The sequence below is a fragment of the Thunnus maccoyii genome, chromosome 1 (genome assembly GCF_910596095.1).
Source record: "Thunnus maccoyii chromosome 1, fThuMac1.1, whole genome shotgun sequence".
NCBI classification, from domain to species: Eukaryota; Metazoa; Chordata; class Actinopteri; order Scombriformes; family Scombridae; genus Thunnus; species Thunnus maccoyii.
This window is the reverse complement of record NC_056533.1, coordinates 25,130,745-25,140,713: the sequence shown is the minus strand read 5'-3', so window position 1 is coordinate 25,140,713 and position 9,969 is coordinate 25,130,745. Positions and strand designations below refer to the sequence as shown.

Sequence of the window (9,969 nt, the reverse complement as noted above, 5' to 3'; positions counted from 1 at the left end):
TGTATCAGTTTGACCACAAACAATGATATTCAACCATTTCTGCTATGTTAGAAACATGCCATTGGACTTTAATTAATCTGTTGTTACATAATATGGCTACTGTAGGGATATTCCACAGGAAATTGGTTAAAATTACCGTTTGTTAATGTTCCCTCTTTTTCCCCTCTACTTCTCATTCATACACACATTTACACAGACACTGACAATAAATCAACCATTAAAGTGCCCATAGTATATGAATGAGTGAGTTAAAATAGACATCATCAGTGATTTCGAAATCTGTGTCTTCGATACTCTGCCCTCAAGAAAAAAAAAACTAAATTAAACAAAGAAAACAAACTTGAAAATTTGACCCAGTAGGTCAGCGCCTCATGAATTTATTCGTAAAATAGCCTTTGGATTTAGTTCACGTTTTCTTTTTCTCCTTTGCTTCTCAGAGGCATCAGTCAGGGATAGCTAAAGCCTGCAGGCTAGTCTTCACACTGGGAAAAAAGAAGCTGGAGCACAGTCTGCGCTTTGTGCAGGAGCTTGCATATAGAGCACATAGTGTTAGGGTAACTAGGCAGTGCAGCTGGCCTTTCACAACTATGCAACTTGAAGGCAGTGTTTAAATCAAGATGCAAAAGACAAGGACCCTGTTCTCCCACACATACACAAACATATAAGAGAAATAAAGAGAAACAAGGAAATGTCGAAAATGTAGTAGTTAATTAAATTAAAATCAGGACTACTGTAATGACTACATCAATGATCATTTTGGCAAGAGCAGTAGCTGTAGCAACACATTTCTCTGGTTTAAGAAAGTTCATATTTCATCATGAAGTGTCTACCATTACAGCTACTACAATTACCACTCTTCTGGATTTCAGGGTGTCCTCTTTTCTGTCCTACCCAAGGATATCTATTGCTCATTGAAGGTTAGCAAGTCATGCTGCTGCCAAACTGACTTTTTTCAAAAGTACAGTTTAAACAAGTCTACAAATGATAACATAATACCATATTAGCTGTTTGAAAGTAAAACCATTTAAAAGCTTGCTCCAATACAGGGTTCCTGTTCAGATAATGATGGCATATACTGTATTAATCTATAACATACTGACTTTGTGCAAAGCCTAAATTAAGCCTTATGTGTTTTCATCATTGTTTAAAAAAATAATGTCAGAGGACTGTTTAATGCACCGTTGGGTATCATTTCTCTGGAAAACTTGAGTTGCTGGACTAAATCAAATTGTCAGACGTTGTTGCAAAAGAATGATTAACTTTACAAAAAATTGTTTCCAAACCGGCAACTTGTGGCAGCAGCCCACAAGCATACAAAGTGAGACATTTTGACAAAACTGTTCAGCGAAAAAGAAGGAAAAACACGCCAGCAAGTTCATCCTCCCGGCCCCCAAACCCTCTCCACAGCATTCCTTTCATAAATGTGCAGTGCTGGAGTATTTTTTTAAGAAACCGGAGAGAGCTGGTATGTGGATGGGCCCATTATGGAGCTACTTCTACGGGAGGTTTCCGTTTATCACTATCAGATCTCCTCTTATGCTCTGACCCATGGTCCAGTAGTTATTTCAAGGTTGGATGGCCATACTCTACTAATGCGCCCTCCCACACCACCTCACACACACACACACACATATGCACACATACACTCAGCCACAGAAATATAATTTTACTACCCCTTGCTAATGTATATGCGTTAGCACCTGTACGACAAAGACCCTCCAGCTTATGACATTGGCGTGAGCAGAAGGTGTGGCAACATTCTACAAGGAGCCATCAGGTAGGTGTCAAAACATGTTTATCCCTACCAATTACCATCCAACTCTACTTATCCCCCACTGCTTGCCTGATTCCATTCTGTGAAATGTCCAGAAAAGAGAGTATCTTCTTCTCCTCTTTGCAGCATCATAGCACTTGCTTTCATCCCGGAACACCCCCTCCCCTCCTCTGTCCTGTCTTCCTTTTCTCTGCCTCCTGCAAGCATTCCTGCCCCTCCCCCCACTTTAGTTCCCTTTGCCAGTATGGATCTGTGAAATGTTGGCAGTGTGTGCTGATATGGCAGGGGGCACCAGCTATAGGCATGGTGATGTAAGAGAGGCAGATGTGAGGAAGGAAACCTCAGAAATGAAAGGCTTTTGTTTGCCCAGTCATGACATGCAGGTTACATATTATTGCCTGTCATGTCCCACCAACCAAAATATTTGCAATGTGAGCAGTGACCCACAGGACATTGCTCTTCATAGATAGGAATAATCAGCTAAACTCTGACCCACTAGAGCTGATAGGAGCATTAGTGGCTGCAACAAGTGGTTTGAAATTAACAGAGCCTAGATGTTCAGTGAACAATGTTGCTCTGCTTCTCCAGCAAAAATGAAAGCCATTCATTGATTTTGTGGTTTGACAACTAGTTGAAATCTACTAATTAATTTGCAAGAAAGTCTTATATATAAATAGCTCTCAGTGAAATAAAGTGAAATATAATCAATCTTACTATTAACCCAGTGCCTCAGAAAATTGTGACACAGTTTGATGCTGAGAGAACGCACAAGAAAAAAAAGAAAAGATCACTGTAGGCTATAACAATCTCTTTTTATTCTCTATTCCGAACAATCAATTTAAAATTAACAGTCCTCACAGGTACCATTATTATAAAAGGCCAAAACATTTATTTCATGTCTCTGCATATAGTAATAGAAAGGATATATGAAATTCTAAATCAGATAATATACTAGTAATGAATGCTGTTCCAATAAACCACTTTGTAATATTCATCGGGCTCACACACAAAGACAGATTTATTCATTTCATTCATCAATATCATAGTTATTGTCCAGTATTTTTGCTCTGCTGTCCAGTTTTACTTACTGTCTGTACTCATGCCACAAATTCCAAACTCTAGTCTCAACTCTGCACTTCCGCCTCACTTGCTTTCACTGTCTGTATCTATCTATCTATCCCTCTGCCTGTATCTTTCTATCCCCAAGTGGTTGCATTTCATTTTTGGTTACTCAAAAGAAAACATCCATTTGCCTGAGTTACCACTATAGAACATTGCGGTGGTTTCAGCATATCAGAAAGCCTAGCTGTGTTTGCGATACCTTTGATGGCTTTCTTGCACGATCAGAGTGTTAATCTGGATTCACATTAATTTGAAAGATGGCTTCTTTTCAGACTGCCTGGGTGACCTCAGTGCTGAGAGGCTCCACCATGTCAGAGACTGCTTCTGGAACTTCCTGGACATCCCCGCTCAGGTTCACATCCTTTTTCAGTTCAAAGTCACTCTGCACCTTGACAGGCGTCTCCTCTGGCTTTTCACTACCATTAACACATTCCTCACCCTGTGTGGTCTGTGTGGCAGCGGTGGAAGTAGCTTGTATGCACTCTCCGTTCACAGCTGGAAGGGCATCTACTTCTGCCACATCCTCTGTAAGAGAAGGGCTCTCCGAATCTCCATTTTCCATCTTGCTCTCTACCTCAGGCTCTGGGCAAGGCACCTCTTCCACAGAGGCTTCGGCTGCCTCTTCAGACTCTGCAGTAATTTCGCTGGCAGATACAGACTCGGAAATGATAATCTCAGGGACAGGTTCTGCTGCTTCTGGCTCAGCTGCCGCCTCAGTGCTGGAGGCTTCTGTTGCGACTGATTCCTCTTCTGCATGCTGAGATTCAGTGAGGACCTCCTCTGCTGCAGACTCTAAGACCTCAGGTGCTGCTGCTTCTGCTTCCACAGTATCAAGTTCTATAATGTCAGATGTGGGTACTACTGATTCTGGCTCAACTTCTTGTACTTCCTCCTCTGCTGCAGGTTCAGCCTCTTGCTCAGGCTCTGGCTCTAGTACTTGCTCTGGTTCTGGCTCTAGCTCTGGCTCTGGCTCTGGGGCTTGCTCTTGTTCTGGCTCTGGCTCTGGCTCTGGCTCTGCGGCTTGCTCTTGCTCTGGCTCTGGGGCTTGCTCTTGCTCTAGTTCTGGCTCTGGTGCTTGCTCTTGCTCTGGTTCTGGTTCTGCCTCAGGCTCGGCTGCTTTTTCTGGTTCTGGCTCTAGGGTTTGCTCTGGCTCTGGTTCTGGCTCTGGTTCTGCTGCTTTCTCTGGTTCTGGCTCTGGAGCTTCCTGCAGTGCTGGCTCTGCAGCTGGCTCGGGTTCAGGGACAGAAACAGTCGCTGCTACCTCCTCCACAATGGCTTCTGGCTCAGTAACAGTCTCTGGGATGGGCTCAGGCTCTTGGTCTTTGGGTGCTTCCTCTGTGATGACAGGAACAACCTCTGGTTCTGGCACAGATTCTACAGGTTCTTCTACAGGGAGCGTTTCAGGTGCAGCTGCAGACTCAGGTTCAGCCTCACTTGGTACAGGTTCTTCTGATACTGGCGCAGAAGGTTCCTCTGTTACAGCCACAGGTTCCTCTGCTGCTGCTGGTTCTACTGGAGCTGGTTCTTCTACTACCGGGGTTGACTCCTCCACTGCTGGAGCTGGAGCTGGTTCCTCTGTTGAAGGAGCAGATTCCTCTGCTGCTACAACTGGTTCCTCAACTACTGCTGTGGGTTCTTCTGGTGCTGGAGCTGCTGCCTCTGTGACTGCAGCTGGTTCTTCTGCTACTGGAGCTGTTGCCTCTGTGACTACCACTGGTTCTTCTGGTACTGGAGCTGCTTCCTCTGTGACTGCAGCTGGTTCTTCTGCTACTGGAGCTGGTGCCTCTGTGACTGCCACTGGTTCTTGTGTTACTGGAGCTGCTTCCTCTGTAACTGCAGCTGGTTCTTCTGACACTGGAGCTGCTTCCTCTGGAGCTGCAGGAGCTGGTTCTTCTGGAGGTGCAGTTTTGGGCTCCTCCGGAGCAGCCTCAGATACTACTGCTGCAGCTGACTCCACAGCTTCCGCCACCACATTGCTTGCTTCAGCCTTCAATTCAGCCTCTGTGGGTGGGGCTGCCTCCTCCACTTTAGACTCCTCTGCACCAGCAGCTGTTCCTGCAGCTTCATCCTTTGCCTCTTTGGGGTCACTCACATCATATCCCTTCCTCTTCCTGCTCAGTTTGCCTCCCATGGTGTCTCCTAGGAACAAGTGGATGAAAATTTAACTTAATGTGAGAAACAACAAACTACATAACAGGAAAATGCAGTACATCCTTATCAGGACACAGACACATTAATTCCTGCGAGCAAGTTAGACTTTCCAATTCCAAGTTATTTTTGGTAGTTCAAATGTAAACACATCTTGCGAATATTAGGAATGTGTTTAGTTTCTATAAATACAAAGTCTCCCTCAATGTTATCTTGTCTAAAAGGTCTCCATATTCTATAAAATATAGCAGAAATGCAATGTTTAAAACAAACACACATTTATATTAGTTGAATAAAAAAGGACCATCTAGTATGCCAAGAGCCAAGATTATGAAAAGATGAAATTCTTTCTTTTACACAAATCTGAGAGGGATGCACTGAATTACACTCAAATGAGTCATGGACATAGAGGTTTTAGAGAAGGTCGAAAATGATTACATTTTTGTTAATAAAGTCTGCAATGCATTGTAGGCTCCATAAAGTTCCTTCAAATGTAAAAAAAACAAAAAATTCTGTCAGTAAGGAGAATTGAGAGAAGTCCATTCAGTAGAGGTGAACTGGACTAGAAGTTCAATTAGGAAACTGCTCCCTGCCAAACATAGTTTGGCTAGAAAACAAATGTAAATGCATGGGAACCTCACTGAGATCAGACAGCTCCACAGAACTCTCTTCCCTTTAAGGAATGTTGGGTAAGGCTCGGTGCCAAATGAGCCCGCAACTCTGAGCTGTACATCTATGATGTAGATGTACAACTATTCCTCACTGTGCTCTCTAAGCATGCTAAGCTACAAACTATGCTGTACTAAGTCTCAGAAGATATACAGTATAGGCAGAGGCAATCCAGATCTTGCAGTTAGATTTACATACAACATATGTTACAATTTTGGATTTTTTGTATTCTGTATTGATAGATTCTATGAATAGAACAAAAATGTACTATTTCCATGTAGTGTTATGTGTTAATGTCGCAACATTATTGTGAATGTAGCGGAAGAAGCTTGTGATTGCCACAGAATGTAACTTCCTTTCAATGACAGAATAGGGAACTGGAAGTTCAACTTGGTCTTACTGATTGTGTATCAGCTGACCTTCAACAAATCAACCTGTTTGAATATAAGCTACTCAAAAGAGAATTTTAAACACCATAGTTCCTCACATTAAAGATTACAGGTGTATATTACAGGCCTTTTGAATACCACAGCCTGATTAGCCTGCTTCGGTTTGAAAGGTACTATTCCAACCAAAGCTGGAAATATTATGCAACACTCTTTTTTTAATGTCCAAAATGCCACAAGCAGGGCTTTCACCCAGCATGGCAGCATGTGGGTATGGGTACGATTCTGAACAAGCAGGGAACTGTCCATAGTGCTGCAATGGTGCAATCAAGACAGGATGCGCCACACACCCCGCTGGGACAGGCTGCATATCCATTACACCTATTAACAGTCTAATGAGCTGTCCAGTAGGAAAAATAAGTCACTATAGGCCATGCTTATTTTTTCTTCACATTAACACCAGCCTAATTCAGTTTTTGGAGCTAGCTCTAAATATATAACTTAATTTTGCATGTGGTTGATTCCTCATTTGCCTATTTTTTTTCTCTCTCGCCAAAACCGGTTGGTGTCTCAGGCCTTCAGATCAGACAAAGCGAAATTTTACAGTTTGAGGAGGAACCCAACATATAAAGAGCAAATTATTGTGGGCTTTCACTGATATTTTATCAATCAAATCCCCAATAGGCTGTGTAAGACAGATATACAGTGGACACGTAGTTTTACGCACATTTGAAAGAAAAAGGAGGCAAGCAAAGGTACGGCATGTGCCGGCCGGTAACAAAGGATGGGGATCCCTCACCAGTAGCTTCTCACTGACAAAAGTAATGGGTTGGGCTAAGTTGGCAGCAAACTGATGCCACACTATAGTAGTCTACTATACACGGGGATTACACTATACACCGGCAAACACTTGAGTGGGAAAAGCTATAGAGGGGTCTCCATCCCCCATTTCAACCCACCCACCGCTGCCTCTCTTGGCTGCTCTGCCCTTTTTTGTTCAGGGGCGTTTGAAAACGTCGTGCTCACACTGGAATGTTACAGAACACGACATTTAGCCTATTAAGGTTTTAATACCTCATCAATGCCACAACTTGATAACTTTATCGCAGAAGGTTTTTTAATCTAATTGCTTTACTTTAACAAAAAAAAACTGCGCTGCTGCCTGTGAAGACGCACTAATCCAAATTCGACCGCTATGAACGCGAAAAAATAAAACTCCCTTCATTTATTATTCCAGCCTTGAAATGTACAAATTTGCATAATAGTAGAAACACACATACACAGAGAGGAGAGAGAGAGAGAAAGGGAGAAAGAGAGGGAGAGAGAACAATGGGTAAGCTGCAGCCTAGAGGCATCTTTCTTTCTTTCTCACTTTTCTTTCCTTTTCTTTCTTTTCTTTACACATAGAAAACCCCATATATACCATAGACATGTTTCAATTGAATAAATAAATAAATAAATAAATAAAAAATAAAAACTGTGAAATGAAATAGTCTGAGACGACTGACCTGTATTTCCAGAGAGTGATCAATTGGGCTTCTTATCCAAGCTCCGGTTGGATGTGATAATGGAGGTAAACCTTTGGAGTGACAGCTGCAGATTCCGCCCCTGCTCTCCGAGGTGCAGTCTGGGACTGTGTTGTAACTGAGAAGTGCCCCTCACAGTTTCACTAGACATCTGTCGCTATCACAATCCAGCCTTCCCCACTAGAGCTCCGTCTGCAATCTATACCCTCCCAATCTTTAACCCCTCCTCTCCCGCACACGCCCACTCCAGTGCATATTTCTCTGTTGTATAAATACATCTGGGGACCGAAAGTGATTATAAACGGACTGGACATGTTTCACTTTTTTTTAATGTTCACTTATCTGCTGCTTTCGTTTTGCCAAAGAGTAATGCTATAAAAAATCACGTAGTATCACATAGAAATCACGTTAGTGGTGCCCCCACAGGAGTATCATTGTAATATAAATTATGCATAGGAGGCACTATGTCAGTAAAACCACTGCTGAACACACACACACACACACACACACACACACACACACACACACACACACACATTAATCTCCATAGAAAATTACAGTGATTCCTTGATGTTTTTTTTCTGTTGTTTGTCAGAGGGATAACATGCATGAGCATCCCTACTTTCATACCAAATAATAACCAAACAGAAAAAAATAGTTACATCATACTAATCATGAAAAGAAGCATAACAAGTTTAAAGGCATTCTATAAAGCAAACTGATTTCATTTGGTTTAAAAGTGCTAAATTGAATCTTCGTGATTACAGAATGTGATGTATTCTTAAACTATGGTAAACTGTTGATACATGGACATCAATATCTGGACTGTGGTTTTCTGGATAAGTCCTTTTAAATCATGTGACATTATAAACATACACATGAACGGGCTGTATGGTGTTATCCCGTGCTTGGTTTTAAATTATGTGAGGTTACTGTTCTTGGGACATAAAGAGGACCAAATGTTCACTCTAACCATTGGCAATTCCAATGCATTGCGCCTCTTTGCTATTTGTCTTCTATGTGTTAATGGGACGTGGTTGGTCGGGGTGAGATTTAATTAAATTCAACAACTGACCCTTCCAGGTGAACATGTTTTCTACTTCAAAGGTTTAACCCAAGCAGCATGCCACTGACACTGAAAACCAGAGATGACTATGTTTATTAATCAAATAAAGTCTGAGCACAAACTATGAACACATTCTTGTTTATACAACAGCATAAACAAGAATCTGCATTCATGAGAAGAAGTATTAGCAATGAATAACTTCCTGTAAACTCCTTTAAACTGCTAGAATATCATTTCTTATGAGCTACAACCTGATATTCCTCCCAGCAGCAGTTCACTTGTTCCCACTTGCACAGTCTTCCTGTGAAAAGAGGGTTTTGGTCATTCCCTAACAAGTTTTTCTTTACATTTTTTCTCAGTGAAACTGTGTGAAAGGCTTTAGGAACCACATAACAATTGGACTGACGATCCGATAACATCATTCAAAAGTCGCTAGTTTGGCATTTAACCACAAATGTCTTTGGAAAGCAGCAAAACAGGTTCTTTTGCCTGGTTTAGGGTGATATTTTTAAGAGACATCTTCACATAATTAGAAGAGGGATGCTACTAGATCTAGATGCATGTAGTCACACAGGTGGCAAGAAATGTGTCTCAGCACATGTAACAATAATTCTTTATAAAAAATATTATTTCTATGATATTTTATATTATTGTATCTTTTGATTCAACATATAAGATCTCAAACCCAGTCAGAAATCACACTACCTGCTCACTGCTGAATATGATACACTCCAATGTTTTTTTTTAGGCTTAGAGGGATTTTTTTCCCCTTTTTCCTCATCTTGTCTTTTTCCCACACAGGGAACTTTAAATAAATACATTTATCACTCATGTTTCACAGAAATAACAGCAGGCTGACAGTATTATTGAGGATGCAGCACCCTCTTCTGTCACACAAGCTCATTGCACAACACACAGTCTGGAGAAACTCTGTAAAGCTTTGTGATAACTATGATATGTGATACATACACTTAAGAAGACAGAATTTTATTTATTATTATATATATATTATATATATATAATTTTGTTTTTATTTTTATGAAAAGCGTTTCTTAGCATTTCTGTTTATGGCAAATTAACTGTGGTTTACATATTCCCATAAAAAACAGAGAGAGCAGTATAAGAAAATGTGTCAAAAAGAAGTGTAAATCTGATGGGAATATTAAAAAACTAAATTCTATTATTTATTTGATCTTCTTAGACCTTTGTTTTTATTCTAAATACTCTGCTATCTACTTTCTGCTTTCCAGATGCCATAATGTTCTAGTTTCTATCTTG

At 41.1% G+C, this 9,969-nt stretch overlaps 1 protein-coding gene across 1 annotated transcript; it reads right to left on the bottom strand.

Annotated features, from left to right (window-relative positions):
• Positions 1-2,567: 2,567 nt before the first annotated feature.
• si:dkey-56m19.5 (cell surface glycoprotein 1) lies at positions 2,568-7,810 on the bottom strand. Its single transcript, XM_042410826.1, has 2 exons — positions 7,608-7,810; positions 2,568-5,035 (listed from the first exon to the last, which is right to left on the bottom strand). The coding sequence occupies exon 2, from the start codon at positions 5,025-5,027 to the stop codon at positions 3,165-3,167; it is 1,863 nt and encodes a 620-aa protein (XP_042266760.1). The 5' UTR covers positions 5,028-5,035; positions 7,608-7,810; the 3' UTR covers positions 2,568-3,164.
• Between the last annotated feature and the right edge of the window lie 2,159 nt (positions 7,811-9,969).